Source organism: Peromyscus eremicus, chromosome 14, assembly GCF_949786415.1.
Source record: "Peromyscus eremicus chromosome 14, PerEre_H2_v1, whole genome shotgun sequence".
NCBI lineage: Eukaryota > Metazoa > Chordata > Mammalia > Rodentia > Cricetidae > Peromyscus > Peromyscus eremicus.
In genome coordinates, this window is record NC_081430.1 from 20,529,097 (window position 1) to 20,556,187 (window position 27,091).

Consider the following 27,091-nt stretch of genomic DNA (forward strand, 5'->3'; position numbering starts at 1 on the left):
ACAAACACTAACATACTCTACTTGACCCTGGAAACTTGTAAATGACTTCACAGTTAAAACTTACTATGTAGGACAATTTATATAATGTTTTAGGTTTCAAACTGGTGTGTTTTAGGAAATAATTGAAAAGAATATGCTCAGGACAGATACAAGAGGCCATGTCTTAGCTCGGAAGGCACAGTCCAGAGCCCTTGCTCCCTAAGGTGACTTGGAATCCACAGGCTGATGCTGCATTTGGAAAGTGGAGTGCTCTCCAGCCATGGCACAGCCACACTGCAACATCTTGTGTGTCTCTTCCATGATCCAAAAGAAAGCTAATTAGACCCTCCTTTGTCACTTACTCACTACATAGCCCTGTTCCTAAATTTGTGTAATTTGTAAAATGGGAACAATTCCAAACCCACACACTAATTTTTGTAAAATCAGGGTGAAAAACAGAAAATAGGCAGGTAGCTAGTAGGTGCTTATTTTGTTTTGTTTTCTTAGATACAGTTAAGAATTAAAGTGATTTAAAGACTAACTTTCTTGGCGTAAACTGGCTTCTTCCCTGTGTTCTCACAATTCTTGAAAACTCAAATAACTTTCAGAATACAATAGCAAAATGCAGCTACAAAGCAAAACAGGATTATACCCAAAAGTCCATTATATCATCCAAAAGAAAAAGCTAGCTTATCAATGAAGACGGTAGAATGAATAAAGTTTAAAATAAGTAGATTCTGTATTAGGTAAAACTCCTGCTACATAAAGTTTGATTTAGAAGGCATTTCATGTAAAACTAGAAAGCTGGCATTTCCTTTCTAAAGTAAATTAAATGTGAAAATCATGGAACACATGTTGGTATTTATGTTGCATCATTACAGGCTAAGATGCAATATCATTGTCCCTTAAGTAGTTTGGTAAATTAATAATTTAGCAAAAGATGCTATTTCAGCCATATAGCAGCACTTCCTTACAAACTACAGTGTGTTTCTCAAAATAATATTTTACATTAAGGACAGCTGTTCTTAAAGTATAAAGGGAAATATATGCATAATTATTTTAAATTAAACAAGTTACAAATTAAAATTGATGTATTCTAAAACCACAAAAAATATTTCTTAACTTTACAAATTTGAAATGACATTATCATCATTATTATATTGTTATTATTATTATTATTATTATTATTATTATTATTTCTTAAGTCAGTAGTGTAAATAGATTTCAATTTGGAAATTTATAATGTTATGTTTATATGTAAACTTGCACACCTAATCAAAAGACCTTATATAATGCTATGGAGACCATTAAATATAACATCAATGGAAGTATGAGTTTGTAAATAGGCTAGCCATCTACTTTTGAAAAGGACCAAAGTCATATGAGCTATGTGCCTAAGGACACAGTCAGAGGGGCAGTCTATGTGCTCTTCCAGAACAGTCGGGATTGTTTTTCCATCAGACATCAACACGTCTATGTGTACTTGGTCAAATAATCTTACAAATATTTAATAAATAAATGCATGCTGTTCAAATACTGGAATTTTTGATGTGCAACAAAAATGTAACATCTATGATGTTTTATCACTTTAGGTGGCTATTGACGACTAAGCCATCACTGGTTCAGTCCTATTTTTGTTCTCAAACACGACACATCACTAGCATTGTCACTGCTGCTCATGTGAGCTTTGTTTTTAATTGAGCTGGCTGAGAATTTGACAAAATTGGCTTCAATCCCACTCAAATGATTTTATCAGTTGTGCCCACAGATACAAGCTGCCTGAGCCTTCCTTTGATATTAGTACAAACATTTTTAAGTGTTTTCTTATAAATATATAAAAGAAGTGAGATAAATTTCATAGAAACAATAGTAAAGGCTATTACCTGTATGCTATTTTGAGCAAAGGGGAAAAGATAATTTCATTTCAATTTGGCAGCGCCAATCCTTATCCAAGAGGTTGAGACTCAATGTCTTGATCACTGGAGTTTTCCAAACTTAACTGATACAAGACTACTGAAATGTTCACAGTGCAAATTATCATATTTATGGTGCAAGGTTGAAAATGTTTGCCAAGTTAGCACTTGCTACTTTGTTCAACTCACAGCTTACTAAGTATCAGTGAAATGCAGGTCCACAGAACACAGCTGACAGCAAATCGATACAGTATTCCAACACCAAATTTAAATACGATTATACCTAAAGTTAAAATAGTCCACAAATTCAATCATAACGTAGTGAATAAATCAATCTTCTAGTAAAATGGAAAATGAACTGTTTTTCTTCAAAATAATTAGCCCAATTAAAAATGTTTAAGAAATTATATAGATATGGGTAGATATAAGATTGATAGATAGATATTTAAAAACATACATTTTCAATACAAGTATCTAAATTCAAGTCTCAATTCTGACTATTTTGAAACCCTGGGTGATTCTCTCTATGCTCAGTGTCCTTATTTATAAACTGAGGGAAAAGTAGGTATCTACCTCTTAAACAGTTTTGCAAATTAAATGTATTAAATATCTAGGTAGGAACTTTAAAATACCATCTGATGTTAGCTATATTAAGAATAATAATCAATATAATTGACTATAATTAATACTAACTGCTACTGTTATTTTGAGCTATCAGAAGTAATTGCTACTGATGATATGCCAATGGTCGCCTCAGGAGGTTATACACTGAATTCAAATGGCATGGATCCCAATGAATGCTTATCCAAGGATCCAATGGGAGATTAACAAAACCTGAAAGCTCTCTGTTATTATTTCTAAAGAGGTGGTAAAATAAGGATTTCTTACATCTGATGACCCCTTGAGTAAGATCATTCACCTAAAATACTCACACTTAGATTTTCAGTTACAAATTAGTTTAAACAAAAAGCCAATAAGTCAACCAAAAAGTGACCACACAGTCACTTTTCTAAAGTCCTTTAACTGAACTCTGGATCTGCCAGGTGGCTGATGAAGCTGCCTAAATGCATTCTGAGGTATGCACTGCTGGATGCCACACACAATGAAAGAATACTCGCTGAGAGGAATAAGGGACAAATTTTGGAGGACAGACATAGGAAGGCCATACTACATGATCAAGTGTGGTTTAACATGGCCTTAGCTCTAAGTTCTGACTAAGTTTTCCTCCAGGAACTCTGGTCTTGCATTTGTGTGTGTGTGTGTGTGTGTGTGTGTGTGTGTGTGTGTGTGTGTGTGTGTGTGTATGCAAGGCTATATATACCCAAAAGCAGTGAGAGGGGGCCAAGTCAAAAATCAGAAAAATGGGATGAACATTTGTTGTATCAAAACATGTACTATGATTATGTCCAGTTAAGAGACATCCTTGTCAGCCTTAATATAACCATTTACCAGTGGGAAAACAAGTTCCCTGTAGTTTACATTGAAATAACATTTTAAGAAACATTTTTAGTTCTTAAAATGCTATTTCCAGGAAAGAGAAGTGAACATCTTACAATGAGTAAAAGCAACAGAGTTCTAGAATAATCTGGGAGTGAGCCTGCAACCTACCTTTCCTGTGTCTATGAGTCCAGCTGTAAGAATAAAACTCCACTAAGCATTGAGGGCTGAGGTATCCCTCCCAAGGAAGAGCTTTGGAGGACAGCTTCACTTCAAGCTTAGAGCATGCAGCTCCATGCCCAAACCACAGTCTTTGTACTTGAGAGAGCCCAGTCTTCATCAAGAAGTAGATATTATATTAACAAGCAACAGGATTCCAGAAAATCAGAAACGATACTCACCTAGCAGCACTTATGGTAAGTAACTATGGAGAAGGTCAACTCCTGGGTATCTCAGGACTTAAGAGTGCCTGAGAGGCTTCCAGCTGTATGAAAAGGTAAACCAGGGACAGGAAAACAGCAGAGCATAAAATCGAAAGCATATGAGGTGAAAATCTGGGCTGTCAAGAGCTGAAGTCAATGAAAAGAAGAGCTAGAGAAAGCCTTAAAAGTATCTTAGACATAAAACACACACACCTGAGCAGAAAGAGAGTCACACGCATGTACAGAACACATCACCTACAATACCATCAATAAATATTGAAAGTATAGATTTAAATAATTTAAATATTTTGATAAGTTTAAATAGTTTTTAAATTACCAAGAACTACAATTAACATAATGTATATGTAAAACTATGTTTCAAAGTAACTAAAGCTTAAGAGTTGACAGGAAAAGTTAAATATTTTTAAACTAATCCTACTGACTCAAACCAAAGCTGCCAACATTTTGACTACTGACTATTTTAAAATCTCTTCCACGTTTCCCTACAACCCTCTAAGAGTCCCAAATTCACAGGTGAATGGCAAACAAAACCCAGGAAGCAGGCATTGAACATTGGTTGCATTTCTTGTTATCTGAAGTTGTTTTTTTTTTTTTTTTTTTCCTCTCTCTCCTAAACAAATTCTCTCCTCTGCACCCTGGACTATCCTACCACAATAGTTCGTGTGTTAAGATTTTTGATTGTTTAAAATTAAGGTTGAGATTTGACAAGTAAAACACTGAAGTGTTTTTCATAGTATTTCAATGAGGGCTCCACTAACAACCATAAAGGATTACTGTTGCAAAGACTCACTCAATTCAACAAACATTTATTCAGGTCCAGCCATAAAACGTGCTCAGGAAGGAAGGTCTTGTACTCCTGACTTTAAACCCAGGGCCAGTAAAAGGCAAACAGGACAATTCCTCAGAGGAGACTCAACCCCCAGGGTTTCCTGCAGAAACAGACCAAAGTTTCCCCCAGTGCTTCTCATCCTCCTAAACACTATCAGCTCTCTTCACAGAACTCTCCTCGGAATAACAATCATGCATCCACAGTGGAAATGAGGACTTCTGGGCCTCAATATATCAAGTCTCAAACACAGATATACATATTAACCATGCAATTCTGTTTCTAGGGACATATTTAGAAGACAATATGGGAAATAATTCCACTGTCTTTCATACCAAGCATCTAGAGCTAGCAAAAACCCTTGCATCTACAGTGTTCACTCATTCCTAAGGAACTCACCCAATAGAGACTGTGAACCTCTGGGTATGAATCAATGTGTTCAAAATCAAAACACTTCAGCCTATCAAAGGCAGCCCTGCCCTATTTAATAAGTCAAATAATTGCTTCCAGGCAAAGATGGACATGTCAAAGACAATGTTTATATATTGTATACCTATAAAAGCCTAAGAAGTTAGAAAAAAGAACACTGTGAACTAAATACAAATAAAATAGAATGAAACCTTATTTTAAGCAATTCTTTTTCTAGAATGTCTTGAACATTTATAGGAATTATGTTTTTTCTAAATTTTTAACAATCAATGTGAATTATGATATAAAGTGAATTAGACCTGTAAGAAAGATAGGAAAACCAAGAGTCAAACACTGTATTTCTGAAGCCTGTTACTATCTACTGTGACTCTGTATGAATTTGCTGGAGAGCTTTTAGATGCTATTCACCCAACAGGAAGACTTGGCTATTAAAGGCATGTCCCTCTTACTACCCAACTACTTGTAGCACTTGATTTCTATGCAAAAGACAAAGCCGAAACAAATACCTTCATGTTCATGATTTTCAAAACAAAAGCATAAAGAACCTTTGTGCCAAAATAAAAACTGATCTTGAACATCAATCCTTAGGATATAAACAAATAATACCAAAAAAAGTTCAACTGAAAATACATATGCAAGTAGAAAAATGTACCACCACATACACATGAGGGGATTTTAAACATAGTCAAGAGTGAAAATAGAATTCTAATTTCCAAAAGTAGAAGCTTGTAAGTTTTAACTGGATTATTACACAGAACTATGAAACTACCAGTCTTCAACCACATTTAATCTCCTTTGTCTCTAAGACGAATGAACACTATGACACAGCATTCCATTAAGTCCAGTTATCTTCAACCTAGAAAAGAAGAGCTGAAACGTTTCTAAATTCGAATTGGTAAGACCCTATCGCTGAAGAAATTACATATTTGAATTGTAGAACATGTAGGTATCAAGCTGGTGTTGATCTGGAAGCTTCATCCCTACTGTCCAGTTTTCATGAACCTTTCATGAACCTGTCCAGTTTTCAGTACCTTTCACAGAAAGGTACTGTCTGTGTTTGAAAGGAAAATGTAATCAATCTTAGACAGCTGTGAGCCCTGTAAGCTACAAGAATGACCTGCATCTTAAGATATGCTCACTGGTGCCAACATGGCACAAAGGGCATGGGATAACCAACCACCTTCTGACTGGATTTAAGGTTTACTGCTATTATACTGCTAATGGAATGTAAACAGTATAAAGGGAACAACTAAAGATTTTTTTATACCCATAGATTAGTGCATCTCTCCATCCTCACCAGAGAAGCTTCTCTTTGCAGTAGATAGAAATTAACACAGACCTGGGGCTGGTGAAGATCTTTTCCCATTCTGTAGACTACTTTTTTGTCATATTGATTGTGTCCTTTGCCTTACAGAAGCTTTTCAGTTTCATGAGGTCCCATTTATTAATTGTTGATCTCAATGTCTGTGCTACTGATGTTATATTTTGGAGGTGGTCTCCTGTGTCAATGTGTTCAAGGCTACTTCCCACTTTTTAATTGTTAAAATTTTTAACAGAGAGCTTTAAAAAAATTTTACACAGAGATCCACACCTGGTCTAGGTGCAGAGACTAAGAAACCGCAGAATGTTCTGCCCTCAGTGGGACATCTATGTCACACCCCTCCTCCCAAGGTTTAGGGATCATGGCCGTAGAGGGGGTATGAAAACTGTAAAAGCCAAAGGGGAGAGAGAGAGAGAGAGAGAGAGAGAGAGAGAGAGAGAGAGAGAGAGAGAGAGAGAGAGAGAGAGAGAGAGAGGCAGAGACAGACAAACAGACAAGAACACGTTTTCAGGACACAATGGGGCAGGTGTACATAGGAACTCACAAGATGTTGTGACAGCAAGCCCAAGACCTGAGTAAACTCAAGCCAGAGGGGACATTTGGCCACAAAGTCCCAACCCTAGCCGAAGAGCTCTTGGTAATCAATAGCTGACAGGAGATGGAGAGTTTGTTTTCTTTAGAACTGTGACATCTACTAGGTTTAACATGCTCCGATGAATGATCACAACCCAACAGTATGCAAGCAGAAGTAATGAAACTCAAGGGATTAAAAAAATGAGGACACAAAGCTGGATGAGTATGGATTGGGGTGGATCTGTAGGGAATATAATCAAAATACAATGTATGGAATCCTCATAGAATGAATAAAGACATATGTTTTTAAAGGATGAGTTTAAATCCATAACTTGAACAACTTGAACATTAAATTCTAAAACCCAAATAAATTTATGAAGTCTTCTTGCATTTAAAGTACCCCAAGGATGCTAAACACTTTTTACTTAAAACACCATCACAGAAAGACATTGCATCAAATGAAGAAACACAAGCGAAGCACATTCTGCTGAGTATATTTTTAACGGAAAAAGCTGGAAAGACATCAGCCAAAGTGCTCGCGGTGTTTCCCTGAGTAGTGTGATTCAACTCAAGAGAATCTCAATTTCTACTTCTTCTGCAGTGGATAGGGCATACTCACCCTCTACTGCCGCCAACTCCCAAATGTGACTTCTCTCACATTTCTAGGGATCAAATACACCAAATGCATGTTCCCTAGGCTAAGGTCAGCCTGCGCTTCCTCCAGAGACTCCAGAGGAGAAATCTAGGGTTTTAGCATCTTGTTTTGACTGTATACTGTGGCCCATTTCCCCTCTCTCAAAGCTGCTGTGACTATTGTCACATCTCCTAGTAGTTCATGGCTCCAACTTCTGTTTTCCTCTTAAAACGGCACCAGTATCTCTTGGTTCTTGGCCCATCTCTTCCACCTTAAGGTCAGCAGCAGATAATATAATACCTTGTGCTCATCATCACATGGCCTGCTTTAGTCTCTCAATCTCATCCAGAAAGGAAGACTGTTCACCAGAATATCCAGAAAAAAAATCCCTTCCTCAAGATCCTAATCACATCTACAAGTCCTCTCTTGTTATAAAAGATAGCATGCACAGGTTCCTAGGACTAAAGTGAAAACATCTTTAAGGGCCATGATTCCACCCACAACACATTTCAGTAATTTTCAAAATAAAAGATAACTGTTTAATTGAAGTAGAATTGTAAGTTTTCATCTGGAAAAATAATAAATGGAGATTGCTTATGCAAAATCAAGTCCCTTTTCAAGTGGCCTTCAACCATCGACCTGCCTTTTATTCAAGAGCCACAACAATTCATAGCATGATTTCCAAACCCATAATTGCTAATATTACTTCAACTGTCAACAGGCACAATAGGCAAAAGCCGTATGCTTCTTTACCCAAGCTGTGCCTATAAACACGTAAAGGACATTATTGTTCTTATGGAACAAGACAATTTCCAAAATGTTATGTCCTATTTTTTTAAAAAAAATAAAAAGAGATTTACTACACAATTCGGTGTGTTTCTGAGCAGTTTCTCCCTCTTTGCTGACCTTGCTCTATTTTATGCAGTGAAGAGAATAAACTAAGTAACAGCCCGAGGGCACCATAGAGTTTGTCTTCTGTGTGTGAGTGAGTATATTTGACTCTTGTGGTAGCTGCCAATGGTCCTGAAACTGAAAGCCAGGGACTTCTCTTTACCTACTGTAGCTAATGAGGGCAGAAAGAACTATCAGAATAAGTAAAATTATTTGATATGTACACAAATGTACATATCTAGAGTATTTGGTTTTATTTGCATTCAAAACGAGATTCTCGTCAAATATTTTATGTTAGGAAGTCTAAATTCAGTTATCTAGACCTTTTGGTCAAAGACGGCATTCTGAGCCAGGGAGATTCTCTGAGTTCAGGAGTTAAGAGCATGCACTACTCTTCAGGAAGAGTTGAATTTCAAGCAACCCTGTCATATGGCTCACAGCTGTCTGGCTCCTGGGGAATCCAATTTCTCTGACCTCTGTGGTCCCCTGCACTCGCCTGCACATACCTACACACAGACACATACACATAAGTGAAAATAACTCTTTAAAAAGGCAGTGTTCCAAAAAGAAATGTATTTGTTTTCTAAGCTTATTCTAGGAAAGTTCTATAAAATGAACCTTTATAATAACCTGATGTCTTTCAATAAAATAAATTCTGCAAGTTTTAAGTATAGAAAAGTTTATGCCAAAAACAGCCTCATGTGAACAAGGTTTTGCTTTTGATTCTTATGTTTTTTACTTGAAACTCCATAGATTTTAATGGCAAAAGAAAAAATACAAATTGAAAGAATCCTGCAACAACAGAAATGAACAAAAAACACAATGAATAATGAGGGTAAAACATTACACTACTTAACTTGCCTCTTAAGGATAGGGGATCTGAACACAAGGCGTACAAGGCAGCCCTTGACTAGAAGGCAACTAGGAAATCCATTCTAGTACAGCAGGACACCCTGCCGCTTTACATTATAACAAAAGAGACTTTTCATGTAATTTATCTACTGTATTGAAGCTTTCAAAGTTCCAAGTGCAGGCTGAAGAAATGGCTCAGTCATTAAGAGCTCCTACTGTCCTTTCAGAGTTCAGTTCCCAGTTTCGATCAGATACCCATCATCCCAGAGCCAAGGGATCTGACACCTCTGGCTGCCACAGTCCACAGCCTGTGAGCATACCCACACACAGACAGACACACCAGAAAGAAACAATAGGTCCTGCACCTTTGCACTGTGCTGTGTTACTCAGGGTAGGAATGCTGAGAACTGAATCTAATTAAACTCTGGATGTCATTTAGGTCTAATCATGTCTTCCTACAATGCAGCTACAGTTTTGTAAAGCCTGAAGGTGGTACATTTAGTCTACAAGAGGAGTGCTAGTTTAAGCCTTACACACATGTAAAGGAATATAAGGCGATTTGCACTCAGAATAATGAACACCATTAATGGAACGAAGATCCCCACTTGGCTTGTAACCAACCATGAACAGGAGGGAATAAGTTTACCTAGGAGGCGTTCACTCATCATTTATAAAAGCAAGCTAACAAATACAAATTCATAAAAAAAATAGACATTTGCAAAAAGAATGATTCATTTCACGGATTTACACTGGCAGCCTAGAGGCTTTACTTGTACTAGCCTGAACCACAATGAGCAGTGTACAGCCTGACCCTAATCTTACTCCAGAACACTCCTGTACCAACAGCTCACTGAAAGGAAGAGTTCTGAACCAACAACACAAAATGTCTTCAGACGAATGACTGTGGCATCTGACATTTTAAGGAAGGATGAGGATTGACAACCCACAAGACCAATTTTGATTTTTCGTTGTTACTATCATTGGGTAATGACAGCATACTCCAAATCAATTCTACTGTACATATATGGGTTACCCAAAAATAAACAAAATGAAACAAATATACTATGGGCAACTACATGTCTAATAAATTGCAGGACATCTTAGAGTTGAAGAGGACCTTTAAGCCAGGCAGTCATCTCTAAAACACTAACACCCCAAAGAGAGTCTATTTCTAATGTTCCTTATTAGTGCCAAAGACATGGGATGGAAGTGTTTCATCACTCAACATCCTTGTAGGTTTTTGCCTTCAAAGTCATTAGGATTCCAGGTGACCATTAACTTGGATGTGGATTCCAAATGACAGAGCTTTCTGAACTAAAAATAATTGAAACCAACATATATATCACACCACACTACTACTTTTTAAGTCAATTTCAATCAATATAATAAAAGAATTCATGTGTATATGTGCTTGAACACACACACACACACACACACACACACACACACACACACACACACACTACTGGATTATTCCACAACCTCTGTTCAAAGCTATGTTATTCCAGCAAGTGAGTCAAGTACTAGTGGTTGGAAGGAAGCAAGTTTTTACTCAGTAGCTGTGCAACTCTAGGTAAACGATTTAGCTTCTCTGGCCCTACGTTAAAATGGAGATAAATGATCACCGCAGAGGTCTGCTCTGAGAACTGGAAATGAGAAACATTAAGGGGCCAAGCTCCAGCCTGCCACAGACAAAAGGCAAGTTTTGCTCCCGGAGGCTCCCCTCTGCTGGCCATTGTACCATGAGAGAAAGCACCAGCTCAAGGTCCTCTGCCAGTCCATGGAATTTTCCAGAAGAGATCCTGGAACTTGGTCAACTATGACCCAATGCTCCAGAGACAAGCTCTTCCTCAATCACTCCCGGGCAGCCATCGTGGAGCTGCTCAGAGCTCCCACATACAGCACCCAGAAAATTACACAACAGCATAGTGGGGTTGTAACCAGCCACTTCTTATACCTCCCCTACTGCCTGCTCTTCCTCCCTTACTTAGTGGGGCCAATCCTGCTGATAAAATCCACCAAAGAGAAAAATCTTTGCAGGCACTTCCTTCCCCTGCTCTCCCATGCCACAACTATCAAAATTCCAGTAAGAGCCATACTTTGTCAACTGGGATGGGCTCAGGGCTGTCAACCAACACAACTGAACATTATCACCAAGGCTTAACCAATGAGAGCATCGGTTCTTACCATTAAAAAGCCAGATACTGTGCAGTACGCTTGTGATCACAGCGCTGGGGAAGTGGAGACAAGCAAATCCCCAGAGTTCCCTGGAAAGCCAAGTTAGCCTAATCGAGGAACCCTAGTTCCCACTGAGAGATCTGGTCTCCAGAAACAAAGTGCGGGCCAACAAGATGGCTCTGTGGGTAACAGTGCTTGCTGCCAAGCCTGACAGCCAGCGTGCCATCGCCAAAACTCACAGATGTAAAAAGAGAACCAACTCCTCCAAGTTGTCCTCTAATCTCAAGATGACATGGCATGCATGCCCACATATAACGCCCCGCCTCCAGAGAGAGAGAGAGAGAGAGAGAGAGAGAGAGAGAGAGAGAGAGGATGGATGGATGGATGGATGGATAACAAAATCAAGGTGGACAGTACCTGAGGAATGACAGCAGAGGATACCTTCTGGTCTCCACACATATGTCCACGAGTACCTGCTCAGACTTACACATGCACACTAAATTTGTTTAGAGCCTAAGGTACACCAGCTTACTCCTGCTTTTGTCCATGGCTTCACTCCAAACACTGCTCATGGTCAAGTGGTCTTGACATCTGGTTCTACTATGCTGAAGGTCTAAGTGGACTATCCCATCTATAAAACATTAGAACTTTTTCGGCCATTCATGTTTTTAGCTGCGCTTGCCATCACAGGGATGTTGAACAATCCTTTCTAGGCTGCTAAGTATCAACATTACCTTTGCATCTCAGAATTTATGGAAACTGGTAAGAAGGGACAGATGTCTAGCTGTAAGCTGAGGAGTCTCCTGTCCTGCCCCCAATAACTTGCTTTCTATGACAAAGAAGTCACTCTGGCATCGCCCAGTTCCTCCTGGCCTCTTGTCCCAAATGTTCCAGGGCCTTTATAGATCACCCTCTCTCAAGTATGATCATGACATCCTGTAGCTCTGAGAAAGATGCAGCCACTTTTAGTGAAAATAAGAACTCCTGGTATTACCCAAGAATCCCTCCCCTCCAGCACTCCAGGACTCAGGCCTATGGCTGTTCTCTTTTCCTTTTTTTTTTTTTTTTTAAGATTTAAAAAAAAAAATTCACAACCTACTCTCCCCTACCAACCCATTTTTGTGTCTTCTTATTTTTAAAAACTTCAAGGCCAATCTGCTGCCCGGTTAGTCTTGGGCATGTACTCTTCTAATGGACAGTGGTTGACTTACCAGGGCTACCTTCTTGGAGGAAACTCTTTCCTTCCTCTAGACACCAACAATTGCCAATAGCTAAAAGGCTGAGCATGGGATTGGGTGCCCAGCTCCTCTTTCCTCACTGAATTTGGTCTGGCTTGGGTTTTCACAGGTCTGCTGCATGCTGTTGATGCTGCGTTAATCCATATCTGCAGCTACTCTCTTGTGTCCAAAAGATGATGCTTCCCTGTAGCCATCTACCTCAGGCTCTCACAGTCTACCTGCTCTTCTGCAAGGATCCCTGAGCCTTGAGAGGGGTTGGTGGTATACGTTCTTGTTGGGGCTGAGCATTCTATAATCTCTTATTTTCTAAACCTTGGCTAGTTGTGACTCACTGTGTTAATCACCATCTACTGCAAACAGAGAATTCTCAGACGAGGTGTGGGAGATCAACTATCTATGGATAAAAGAATAAGTCATTAGGAGCCAGTTTAATACTATGTCTATTTAGCAGCGTAATAGTAGTAAGTTTTCCCTTAGGCCCTCTGATCTGTCTAACCATAATTTCTTAACCCAATACTGGGTTCAGTATGGATCTCATCCCATGGACTGAGACTTATGTCCAATCACAAAGAAGTTGGATACTTCCATGTTGTTACACCATTATTGAACCTGTAGTTCTTATTTTTCCAGGCTAGTCATTATTACAACATGAAGGTTTCATACACATGTATGTGTATCTGTCTCTGTGAGTACATGTAATGTGTGTGCTGGTGTCTCCGAAAACATGAAGAAGGCTTCCCTAGAGCTGGAGCTAAGAGGTAGTTATAAGCAATTTGATGTGGGTACTGAAAAGCAATCTTGGGTCCTCTGGAAGAGCAGGAAATGCTCCTAAACTCTGAGCCATCTCTCCATCCCAAAGATTTCTTCTATCTTTCATTGTTTGGTGCAAGGGGATTGTTCCCCTAAGTGTGGGTACTCTAAGAGGGATAGATGTCAGATGCCCCTAAAGTTGGAGTTACAAACAAAACATGGGTCCTCCCCAAGAGCAGCAAAAGCTCTTAACTTCTATGTAATCATTCTAGCCCACCATTAGTAATAGTCTCTATTAAAATAAAAGGGTACATTTAATTGATAAAAAGACATTGAGAAACATTTTCTTCAATAAACAGTTAAACAGTGATATATTATCTCATTCAATTAGTTACAATCTCCAGAACTTAACTCATTAAAAGTGAACTTGTTTCTCTAGTTATGATCATCCATTTGAAACAGAATAATTCAGAATCACTCCCTTCATTATACCATTAAACTGACTGAATGAATGACTTAGAAAAAAAGTTTTAACTTTTTGGTATGTCCAAAACTGACAGTTTAACCTAATAGATAAAACTTTTTTAATGATTAATTGAAAATATTTTAATTCATAAGAAAGTCTAAAATGTATAACAACATGAAAGTGGCTGAATAAATTTCAAACCAAATACAAATTACTACAGGCCATAGTGACAGATCAACAGTTGAGAGCACTTGGTGTTCTTGAGAGGACCCAGCTTCAGTTCCCAGCACCTACTTGGAGGCTTACAACTGTCTATAACTAAGCTCTAGAGAATCTTCTGCTGTCTGTGGGCTCCTGTATACATGTAGTACATTCACTGAGGTGCACAGTTATACACATCAAATAAAATAAATGTTTTCAAGATATATGACTTTAAGATCAGCTTGAATCATTTAAAAAATATAAAAAGCAAACTAATTTAATGGTATGTAAATTAGATCTTAAACAAAATTGGTGTTTATTTGATGGACAAATATGCTTTTGTTTACAACACCTCAAGCATGACTTTGATTACATTCAGATGCCTTTTAACCTGTGGTTGTTTCAGGTTTTGGGGGGGGGGGGGTATTGTGTTTTGTTTTGTCTTGTTTTGTTTTGTTTTGTTTTGTTTTGTTTTGTTTTGTTTTGTTTTGTTGTTGTTTTATGCAGGATCTTTAGCCCAGACAGATTAAAGAATTTAAACGCAGCTGAAAAAGACTTTGGACTTCTGGTCCTCTGGCCTCCACCTCCTGAATGTTGTGCTGTGACTATAGGTTTGTGGGCCACCATGTCTGGTTCATGTCACAATAATGCAGGAGAAATCTGAAGTGATAAAACTGGTGCTATAAATATATAAAGCACTTACCAATAAACTTGCTTAGGAAATATTAAATGGCACAAAGTAGAACTTAGCTAGAGGAACACTACCTCCAATATGACAGAAAGATAAGCACTGTACTGAACAGACTTGCTAAAAACAGAAAAGAAGATAATTCTGTATCATAAAACTGAACTTTGGGGTTGCTGGAAAAGTTTCTGCTAATGTTTATTCACCAAGTTTGACCTCCAAACAGTCTACCCATAACAAAAGAAGACAACCAACTGGCCATTAGGTCCATCCCTATATCAAGCGGGCAGTCCAGGATCACAACCACCCTTAAGCCATGGCCTATCATCCTGAGCTCTTATCAAGAAAACCATAAATCAGTCAGACAGGAATGAAGAATTTGGGTAATAACTATTTGAAAAGAATAACATTTTTATACTTAGGAAATAATTCTGGCAGTATCTTTGTTGTATAAATTTCCCATCTGCCCACGAAGCCAAATTTGCAGTCTCTTGTCTCAGTTTAAATTGCTCAGAATGTGACCTGGGATTAGGACCTAAAAGAGATTTAAGGGTGACAGTGTGTGTGGAATGTATGAGCCTATGGTGTTTATAAGTTAGTAAAACCTTCTATTTGCAGCAGGTTCCTTCTTAGGCATTAGCCAAAGCCTGTATTCATTATATTAAAGAGTTTCTCCTACATTAATCTGTAAGTGTACCAAGGGATTTCTAACTGGGCAGGCATATTACTTCTGTAGCAACCATTTATTTATATATAAAAAAAGAACCAAAATATACTCAGATATCTATTAAAAATTTGTTCCTCAAATTGAGTCTTAACCATCTATTATTTCTATGTTTTCTTTCCTGAAGTGAATTTCCACTGTCAGGGTGTGTCACGCATTTCCACATCCCTCCAATATATAGTTAAGTAACAAAACACAATAGGAGCTTTACACTGACAGATGAAAAATGCAGTAAACCAGGCCATGATCATAAAAAAAATCTACAGGAGAAGTTATTAAAGTTGAATAAAAGGGAAATTTTAAAGAAAAGAATAATATATTACTTGATGGAGCTCTAAATAAGCATCAGGGGCTTTACAGGCACACCTCATTTCATACCTTTCAAGTGCTAATAGCCTTTGAGGGGGTTCTTCCCCCATTTTATGCACACGTGCCTGATGATTGGAAGGAAAGCTAAGTAGCAACTACAAGAAGGAATAGCTGTAGTTCCATAGAATTTGGATGGCCTTCTCTTCTGCAACAGCAAGCAATTCCTCCCTCCATCTTTAAGAGCAACACTAAAAAGTAGAGCCAAAGGACAATGAAACATTAAGCCAGATCTCATGGCTCTCCAATGATAAAAAAAAAAAAAAGATAAATGTCTAATGGGTCACCAGTCACACACACACACACACACACAAACACACACACACACACAAAAACAACAACAACAACAACAAAAACATAGAACTAAAGGATAATATATTGATGCAGATTACATGGTATTACAACAATTAAAAGGGATTAAACAACTAATTGGTCATCTCATTGAAGAAGGATTAGGCCCTAAAGAAGGGTTAATATCCAAACACAGAAGGAACTCAAATAACTCAGTAACAAGAAAATAACCTCTAAAGCGTAGGCAAAAGAGAACATACAGAGCATCAACAGATATAGGAATAAAATGTTTGTTATGTAACCACCAGGGAAGTGTAAACTCAGACTGTATCACCTCAAACCTGTTTGGAATAGATATTATCAGAAAGACAAGATAAACAAGTGTTGGTAAGAATGTAGACACAGGCCCCACATACACTGTTGGTGGGACATTAATCAGTAAGGCAACTGAAAATTGTACAAACATTCATAAAGAAGTAAGAATGAAACCCAGGTTATATATCCAAAGGAAATGAAATCAGTATGTCAAAGAGGAAACTCTCTCTGTCTCTCTCTCTGTCTCTCTCTGTCTCTCTGTCTATCTCTGTCTCTCTCTCTCTCTCTCAGACACACACACACACACACACACACACACACACACACACACACAGGAGGTGGAGTACATGGAAGACCATTCAGTCTTAGAAGGAAGTCATACAATTTGCAACAACATGGATGAACCTGGAGGATATGAGCTAAGTGAAAAGAGCTATGCACAAACAAAAGCCTACTCATCGCACACGCATGCTGAATTATAAAAAGCTGAATTCATAGAAGCAGAAAGTAGAATAGGAGTGGTAGTTAGGGCTGAGGATGTGAGGAAATGAGGAGAAAGTCATCAAAGAAAACAAAGTTTCCATTAATCAGGATGAGGAAATTATGAAGATCTAAGACACAGTGAAACTACAGATAATTGTTAATTATGGCATGCCTGAAAATTACTGAGGACAGATGGTGGTTCTTATCACCAAAAAGTAAACTATATGAGTTTATGGACCTCATAATTATCTTAATTCAATCATCTCATGATATATGAACAGATCAAAACCTAACATTGTTCAACTATTATTTCTCTATTATACCTTTACAAAGGTGGGTGAGGAGGGAACTTTTGTAAGATCACCTCTACTGCAGGAAATTCAGCTTAGGAAGGCCTTTCAAACTGAGATCCATCAAATACCAAATGTTTATTTAACAAATGATACCCAAACCACTGACTTAGGAGGATCCTAATAAAGGCAAAAGTGAGCATCACATGTGCAATTTTCTGGAGTAGGCACTAAATATCTGGACAGGGAAGATGTCTCAGTAGATAGAGCTCCAGGGCCCACAGAAAGCCAGGTGTGGTAGCATGCATCTACAAAACCAGTGCTCTTATGGAGAATCCCCAGAAGTTTACGGCCAGCTGGCCTGATGCACATCATGGTGAAGAACAAGAAATGTAAGTTCAGACAAGCTAGGGGGTGAAGATACACAGTAGAGGTTTTACACATGATGGCCCACATGCTTCAGCCCTCACTGCACATACATACAAACACAGCTATAAATGTCTTTTGAAATGTTAGGAACCCTAGGTCTTGGTGGTCGCCTGCTCAGAGACTACGACCCTTGGTGAATAAAGAAATGGCAACCCCTCAATGCTTCCTCTCTCAGGTTTTTGATATTTAATATGGACTGTTTATTTCTACCTTTTTAACTACATGTCATTCCTTCCTCCCCACCACCCATCCCCAGCTCTGACTGTCAGAGGGCGTCATGAAAAGCAATGTTAATATTTTCTCACAAAGCCTATATGAATACCAATTCCTAAGCAGAATTCATATGGTACAAAGTAATTGAAAAACTAAAAGGTGACAGTAAGATATTTACATTATCCAAATAAACACTCTTATTATCCTTTTAACTCAGCATTTGTGGGGGCACTGAGTACAGGGAAAAAAAATGATCAAAATAAACTTTAAGATAATTGTACACCAAAGCAGGCTTCAGTGGTCCCAAGACTTAATATTCACTGTCCTTCCAACTAGTGGAACCAATGAGGGATATATATTTATATGTATATATACACTGTATATATGTATGTATGTATATATAGTGTGTGTGCATCCCTCATATATGTGTGTATACACAAACATATATAAGAAACTTTTCATTTTTCTAACATAAGTTATAGAAAGTTTCAACTAACAGTGTATATGCTTCTTTTATGAACAAGACAACACTTGTCTGCAGAGCCTCACATTATCAGAAATGCAATTTGTCAAGCACATTCATACTTTTCACTAACATCTTCATTATCACATTCTTTCTTTTCAACCACTTTATGATACACATGAAAAAGTGGCCACTGACAATTAAGGAGAGAAACACTTGGAAATTCTTGAAATTGTGCCTAAATACAAGCAGTAAATTCAACAAATTCCTCATCAGTCAGTGCTTTAGTCAGAACAGATGCCAATGTACCAGGAACGGGTGCATTTTTTCTCTTTTTCACCAAAATAAGTTGAACAAAATTCCTGAATGATTGCATATTTTAAAATCTGAGCTGTGTATTTGCCAACACTGTTAAGCTGCTGTATCAACTGTCTAGCTTCAACCAAATAAAATCTTTTGCAACTTTGGGAGAAACTTCTGAACAGGAAACTGTGCATCTGGACAGGTTCATTGTTGCTGAGGATACAGTCTATTTACACCATTTTTTTAACCTTTCTATCTATTTGAACATGATATTCTATAGTTATGTGTTGCCCACATAATTCAAGAGATTGGTTATTTCATTATTTGTTTTTGTTTTTGTTTTTGTTTTTGTTTTTAATGTGAGACCAGTAAAGTCAGAAAGAGCATGATGTGGGGTTTTCTGTTGCCAAGTAACTTCAAAAGGTCATTTCATTACAGAGTTTTAATGACACAAAAATATTTGTCTACCAATATCAGAAGAATTTGTAGGGAAATTTTCACATATTTTTATAGATGAGAACTATTTTGTCTATAAGTGAGCCAATCATCTTCTTAGTTTATAAGCCCTATCATTAGAAGAAAGACCATGCCATCATATCCTCTTTATGTTATTTTGTGCAACATCCTGCACCATTAAAGAAAATGAAAGCCCATTTTCCAAATTCTACTGTAGAATAATGCTGACAAAATTTAAATATAAATAAGTACCTTTAACAGCATCCTACACTTTTACTTCTATTTGTGTTTATTGCTCACATGAACCAAGGTGACTACTATTCCCAATACATTAAAAACAAACATTAAGCCAGGCTTGGTGGTGCACACCTTTAATCCCACCACTCAGGAGGCAGAGACAGGAAGATCTTTGTGAGTTCCAGGCCAACCTGGTCTACAGAGCAAGTTCCAGGACAGCCAGAGCTGTTACACAGAGAAACCCTGTCCTGAAAAACCAAAAAAGAAAAGGAAGGAAGGAAGGAAGGAAGGAAGGAAGGAAGGAAGGAAGGAAGGGAGGGAGGGAGGGAGGGAGGGAGGGAGGGAGGTGGGGGGAAGGGAGGGTGGGAGGAAGGAAGCTCACTCACAATATCAACTCCACCTGGACTGCATCTTCTCTACCTTTAACACAATCTGAGCTCAGCCATGCTATGTGGGTTACAGTAGTAATTTCCTGCTGTGGCTGCTTTATGTTTACCTGAAAATGCAGTTTGTTTTGGTTTGGTTTGTTTTAACTTAGATGCACAGTGTGAATACATTAGTCTTTGAGAAATTCTGAAAGGATGAGACTTGAGCCATTCAAAGTAGAGTAGCTTCTAATATGTGTCCTGTAATAGACCATGGATGATATTGCTGAGGCCTACAAACATACTCTTATTAACACTGCAACTTTACTTATACATGTCTTTTGCTAGCAAGATAACAGTGTATAATGGGAACTTCAGATGATTGACAATAGCATCTACTGTACACAAACTCACCAGGCGGTGATTTTTAACACTTTGCACATATTATCTTCAAACACAAAGTAATGTGTTTAAAGTAATGAGCTTATAACTATACATTCATAAACCTACATACTTTTTACATTGTCTAATAAGTTCATTTAAAAACCATGAGTAAAATGGACATCTTGATGTCCACATTATAAAGTACGAAACAACACTTAAGTATCTGTAAGCTGTACCTAAATAATCACCTCTTCACTTATGCTTCAAAAGTATTATGAATTCATTGCACACTTGTATACATTACACATAAACACTGTGCACAGAGGCTGAGCATCCCTAATCCAAAATCTTCTAAGTGAAACTTTTTGAGCACCAACATGTTACAACAGGAAAATTACACACCTGTCCCTATGCAACTACCAGTCAAAATGAATTGAAATACTAAAAGTATAAATAAAATATAAATTGTGCATTTAAGCATGGGTTTAATCCCAGAGATAGCTCATTATTCATGTTATAAATATTACAACATCCAGAAGAACCCAAAGTCCCAAACTCTTCTGGTCCCAAGAATTTTGTATAAAGAATACTTAACCTGTACATGGCATTTATGTCACAATATACTATATAATCTTAGTACATATGTTACTAAGCATGAACATAAACATTAAATTGGAAATGCATGTTATTACGGGTTTTTTTTAACAATCACCTATTAAAATGCCAAGTTCTAGACTTTATCATTGAATCAAAAATTAGTAGTATACATTATGTCCAAAAATAAAATTAGAATAAAAATATACACCAAAGACTATCATTAGTTTAAAAGGTTTTTGTTGTCTCCACACCCTGGGGTGATCCTCCAGCTAATTACTTCTAGCTTTCTCAATCTGTGTAAAAGTGGAGTGGCTAAAATTAACTATAGGGGTTAAAGGGGACACAGCAACTGTTAAGAAAACAATATACAATTAAGAATGTAAAACAATGGCAAGCAAAGTAATGAAACTATCAAACCAAGGCACTGACATTGTTACTTTGGTAGCTGTTTTCCACTTAAAAGTTCACACTTCAGTTTCCTTAGCCAGAAAGACCAGAGTTAAAAGTAAAATTTAGGTCAGGTGTCTTATAAATGGTATCATGCTAAGTAAGGGTGCCCAAGAGGGGAACACTAGCTGTCTTTTTAACAAGATAAAACCCAAATGAACAGGAAGCCACATAATTGATCACTCACTGAATGCCCTTTGTGTTTTAAGCGTAAGGGTGCACCTGTGTGTGCATGCATGCTAAGGTAGGTACATAGCCTGCTATGAATCCAAACTAAGGCATCCTCTGAGATGCTGATCCTTGCCTCCTGGCAATTCCTTCTCATCTTATGTAGTCAACATTCCTTTGACAGGAGAAAGTGAAAGGGTCTCAAAGTGAAAACAGAAGTCATGCATACTGATTAAAGAACAGATCTTTACATATAACCCAGTTCCAATGCTATACACATACAAAGAAAAGATATTAAATGAATAAATACTGTAAGACACACCTTAGCTCAGCTTCCCAAAAATACAGAGCTAATAACATCTTATATATTCATATATTCTTCCATGCAACGAAAGAGATCATCTCAGAGTACTCTAAACTATCAGATTAAAAAAAAAAAAAAGCATTAGTAACTTTTACAACTCAGTAAATGATTAGGATATAACACCTTAACGAATTTCTGTTGAATTACCATCTAATTTCTTCAAGAATGAACACATATCTGATATTTTCTAAACCTACAAATTGAGGAAAAATTATATTGTTAAGTTCTACACATCAATAACAACTTCCAGCCAAGTTTCCCGGGTACAGCAGCTCTCCTATTTAGCCCTGTCCATCTCAGGTATTCATCCCACAGAGAAGTCCCATGAACAACACTGTTGAAGTCTACTGACTTGTCAGGTAACACTTCCAACGAGTTAAGCTAGGGACATCTCTGTCAGTACTCGGGGACTTCTGCACATAGACTAGACTGAAAAGACTCCTGATATTGAAGCAGTAGATGGGAAGGACTATGAAAATCAAGAGACCCTTCTCTTTAAAAGCCTAAACGCTAAACTGCAAATGACTTGAAACCCGGCTACCCCAAACACTCATTTTAATATTAGTATTCTCTCACTCATCATTCTCCCTTTCTTTTTCTCTGTCTCTCTCTCTCTCCCTCTCCATCCTTTCTCACAATTAATGTCTTCATAAAGTATAGAAGAAAACATGAAACAAAGCACCAAAGTCCACACACACACACACACACACACACACACACACTTCCTTACTCCACACTAGCAAGCTGTCCACTCCCGCTGTCACACAGCACAGGGCCCTCTAAATCTTGTTTCTGCCTGAGAAAATAACATATCACAAAACAGACACAGAAGACACATAGATAATAAATGATGTATAGGTAGATAGATAACAGATAGATGACTGATAGTTACATAATTTACATAGATAGAGGGACAGCAGATGATAATAGGTGACAGATACAGATGATAGACAGGTGATTGATATCTACATGGATAGATAGAAAAACTGAAAAGACACACTGTCTAGATCTGTTACCTAGTATATTTTATTTATAATAATCTGGAAATACAAAACACAAAAATTCACATTTCAAAATCTCTCACCTTGCCCTAACCATTTAAAAAAAAAAAAAAACTGAGATCCTAGGAAAACTTTTAAAACTTTTGTCAAGAAGCTACAGAATAAACACAGTAAGGGAACGATTCCTCCTCATAGAAAGCACCAGTGGGGCTGGTATCCTTCTCTTTCCAGCATTCCTGCAGCTCTCCCCCAGTCTTGGCTCATGTCTAAGTAGCTCCTGACTGTCCTCCAGTTTTCTTTCTGCCGTAACATTTTTGCCATTCTGAAACACCCTGCACTCAGTAATGCGCACTCCGGATATGCCTGGTATGGTTATCTCTCTTGGGAAGATGACTGAGTTTTTTACAATGTAACTGTCTAATCATCTCAAGGCTTTTTTTTTTCCTAAGTGAACCTTCCCTACACATCCTACTGATGATGTTCCAGCCTGATGCATCCCATATGTCCTCCTGCATACATCTCTCCCCAGGGACTGATAACTCTCTCCAGGTAGCAGCACCCTAAGTCAACTGGAATTCACTCTCCAGCCAAAACTCAAACCCAAACCTCTTGAACCATGCATGTTGTTCCCCATTCAAAACTTCATCAAGGAGAGAGACAGAGACAGAGGAAGAGTTAGTTTATGTGGGTCAAACAAAGTTTGTCCATATGAATCTAGCCCACTATATCATTTTCTTTAGAATTTGCTGTTAAAGATTTTATGGAATCAAATGGGCTCTGTGTGAAATGTCATTACACGTGGTGTGTATGCTTGTGTGGCAGTGCTTTTTAACTAACTAGTCGGTGTCCTCACACAACTATTTAAGGCTATAGAAAGGCAGTCAGAGCCTAGAGTACTTGTTCATTCGCAGTCTCCAGGAACAGGGAGGACTGGACTGGGTACCATCTTTAGACTTCAAGGAAGCTACAAACAGTTCAATTACATGACATAAAATGTCACTCCTTTTAATTAACAAAACTTCAAGGCACTCACTGTTCCTTGAGTCTGGCCCCTAGAATTTTCACTTCCTGGATTAGTGACTGCTCCCCAGGAGCTCTTCCCTAGGATCTCTGCGCTCACAGCCACTATTTACACTGCTCAAAAACTTTAGCACACTTTGTTCCAAACAGTTTAAGAAAATCTGCTCTTGACTATTCATTAAAAGGTGAGAAGTAGCCAGTCAGTCCTCAGGGGTTGAAATTCAGCACCCTTAACTACCTCTCTCTCTCTCTCTTTCTCTCCTCCCCCAGAACCCTAGCTGGTCATACTGTGAGGAGTGGCGCCAGGGGCCCATCCGTCCCCCACTACATTCAACAGCCTCTTTCCATGAAGTATCCTTCTGGATGGCTACAGAGATAACCTAAATTCAAAAGTTCACTGGAAACAGTGATGGGTGGCCTAGCCCGGCTTTATGGGCCTTTCCCCAACCATTCTAGTGGCTGCTATCCAGAGTCCCACAGCCTCAAACTTAAGAGCAAAGCCAGCACGGGGTGTTCCTGGAACCCTCGACCCTCACTACTCCAGTCTTCCAAGATCAGTGCATGGAAAATGAAGCCAGATTTACAGAAAGACTGTAAATTTCAGGTTTTATTGTTGGAAAATGTTTCTAAGCTCACACGGAGGTGGTACTAAATTCAGGGAGGACTTGGGTAGTGGTGCACTTAAGTGCTCAGTTGTTTTCACAGCTGGCCTGCTCAATCACCCTTTCTTAAAAGCACTATTGACAGGTGAGAAATTCCCAGCGTCCAGGTCACACCCTGAACTCCTCAGCATCAATTAGAGCTCAAAGAAGAGGATGGAGCAGAAGGGAGCGGTGCTGAAAATGCGCTGGGCTGTCCCAAGGGAACTCTGACGCTGGAAAGCGGATCTAGCACCAGGTAGGCTCTGGTCCAGAGCAAAGAGTCCGGACAGCCAGGAAGCCTCAAGAATACGCCCGAGCACGAGGAGAAAAGTGCAAGATTCCTTGACTGTCACCGGAGAAAGGGAGGTAAAGGAGGAGAAGAGGCAGACGTACCAGCGAAGACGGGCTGGAGATCAGTCCCGGGAGCACTACAAGGCACGGAGAGCGGTGCCTGGGGTGAGGGCATGCAGCCCCGGCCACCGCCAGGCTGCACCGCGCGGCCAAGGCCGGCTGCAAAGTTGGCGGGCCCGGGGCACCTTACCTTCTGGTCCACGATGGAGCAAGCCATCTCGCGGACATGCGCCAGGCTGTAGTCGCCAGACGAGTCCTGCAGCAGCAGCACCGGCTCGCGGCTCAGGCCGATCTGCAGATGGAAGGAGATGCCCCCCGCCGGGGCCGCCCCGGGCGCCGGGAAGGGCGCGGGCCCGGAGCCGGGGACCAGCGCGGCGGCGGCGGCGGCCACGGCGGCCGCAGCGGGCAGCAGCGGGCTGGGCGGTCGCAGCAGCTGAGGGGCGCTCATCGCGCGAGTGAGTGAGCCCCTAAAGTTTGGCCGACGTGGGACGCGGCGACGCTGCCTGCGGCGGCCGAGAGGAACCAGCAAACTTTCCGGGAAAGTCGGCGCGCCGCCGGGGCAGGCGAGGGCGGGAGCGGCGAAGATGGCCGAGCGGAGCCCCGGGCCGGCGGGCGGGCGGGCGGGCGGGCAGGCGAGCGAGCGGGCGGGCGGGTGCGCGGCAGCGCGGGGGAGGCGCCCAGCTCCAGCCGCCGCGGCGCGCTCGGCTCCGGGGACCACGGCGGGTCCGCGCGGCCGGCGCCGGCGGGGCGGGGCGGGGCGAGGGCGGCGCCGGCGAGCTGACAAGGGGAACGGGAGCCCAGCGGGGAGCCGCCCCCTGGGCGCCGCAGCCGCCCCGGCCCACGCTGCAGACCCGAGCGCCCGCCGCCGGACCCGCCCATTCGGGGCAGTCCTGGCCACCTCTTCCCAGCGCTCCCACACTACGCACTTCCACCAGCCGGGCGACTTTGGGTGCACCCAGGAACGCCAGGCTGGCAGAGCCCACTTCGGTTGGACTCCCTCTGGGAGCCCTGGAGTTTGTTCATGGGTAGGCAGTCAGTATTAAAAACCTTTTCTAACAGTCTATGAGATGCACCCTTTTCATCAAGCCCACCTGCTCCACCCACCGTCTCCTTAAGAGCAGGCAAGACCAAGGTCTGAAGAGGAATCTTGCTTTCTACTTTGTGTTTGAACTTCTGTGTGGCAGCCCCTTCGAAATTGGTTTCCTCTTCTGTCGACCTAAAACCGGCTTTCTAGGAGTGGTCCCAGCCCCACGCTTACAGCACCCACAGACTGGTCAGTCTGCACTAATTTTGATATGATCATACCGGTGGCTGGGTAAAAAGAGGTGCTTCCCAGCCCTTACCCCCTGATTCTACTGCTGGCTTTCTATCAGGAGTGTGTAGATTTACAGGGGCCCTATTTGACTTAACAGGCTGCAATGATAGTCATCAGACCGCCTTCTGAGAATTCTTAATCCATTCTGAAGGGGCTCCATCTTGCCAAGCCTCCTTCTCACACTGGCTTCTCCGGTGTGACCTCTTACGTGCACAAGCACACACAAACCATTTTGCATGTTTTCATTTGCAGTCCGTTAATTTTATTTTGCTTTTTATTTGTTTGTTGGTTGGTTGGTTGGTTGGTCTAGTCCTGACTAATGCTTCTCTTCTGGTCCAGGACATTGGAAGGTGGTTTTTTACAGAGTTGTATTGTGTGTCAGTAATGGAATCTTGAAATGGAATCCCCAACTACCTATTTTCATTCACTGTTCTAGAAGACTCTTTGGGTTGATGCTACAGAATACTGTTTGGGTAAGCAGGGTGGGGATGTTGTTCCTAAGTTTACAGGGCACTTTAACTAGTTTTGCCTAAGAGTGGACAGAGTGGGAGACATCTGTGTTTTCTAGCTATCACAGCTATGACCTGAGGACTTCTCTGTCCCAGAGTCAGCTGGCACCAGCTACCCATGAAGTCAGACTAGGTTCTTGCCATAGCACATTACATTGAAAATATAAAAGTAAGACAGTAAGTAATGTTAGTCCTGATAGCAACAACCGTGATGAGTAACAGTAACTGACTGGTTAAGGGTAGTACTGGAATCAAGAACATGGGGAAAGGCTCAATATTTTGGCCAGTGAGGAAACAAGATTTTTCTGGTGTACTTCCATTTGAGCCAAGCCCTGGTTGATGGAAAGGGGCCAGTCTTAAGAAAAGCTCAGGTAATGGCCTCAGAAAAGACCCCAACAGAGGATTGCACTCGGCGTGCTCAAGGCACAGGAGTAGAGATGCAAGTGGAGGAGACAGGTTAGAGGAAAGATAGAAATCAGTTCTTCCAAACTGTGGTAGATTGTTTCTATTTTACTCTCAGGGCACTGCTGAACCATTGAATGA

The 27,091-nt window shown here is 40.0% G+C and overlaps 1 protein-coding gene across 2 annotated transcripts in view; it reads right to left on the bottom strand.

The window, feature by feature from the left end:
* Prkd1 (protein kinase D1) overlaps positions 1-25,172 on the bottom strand; it is a 332,364-nt gene extending 307,192 nt beyond the window's left edge. For both annotated transcript variants that reach the window (XM_059279910.1, XM_059279909.1), the window contains exon 1: positions 24,915-25,172. In XM_059279910.1, the coding sequence (XP_059135893.1) occupies positions 24,915-25,172 (258 nt within the window). The remainder of the gene's footprint in view (positions 1-24,914) is intronic.
* Positions 25,173-27,091: the final 1,919 nt, after the last annotated feature.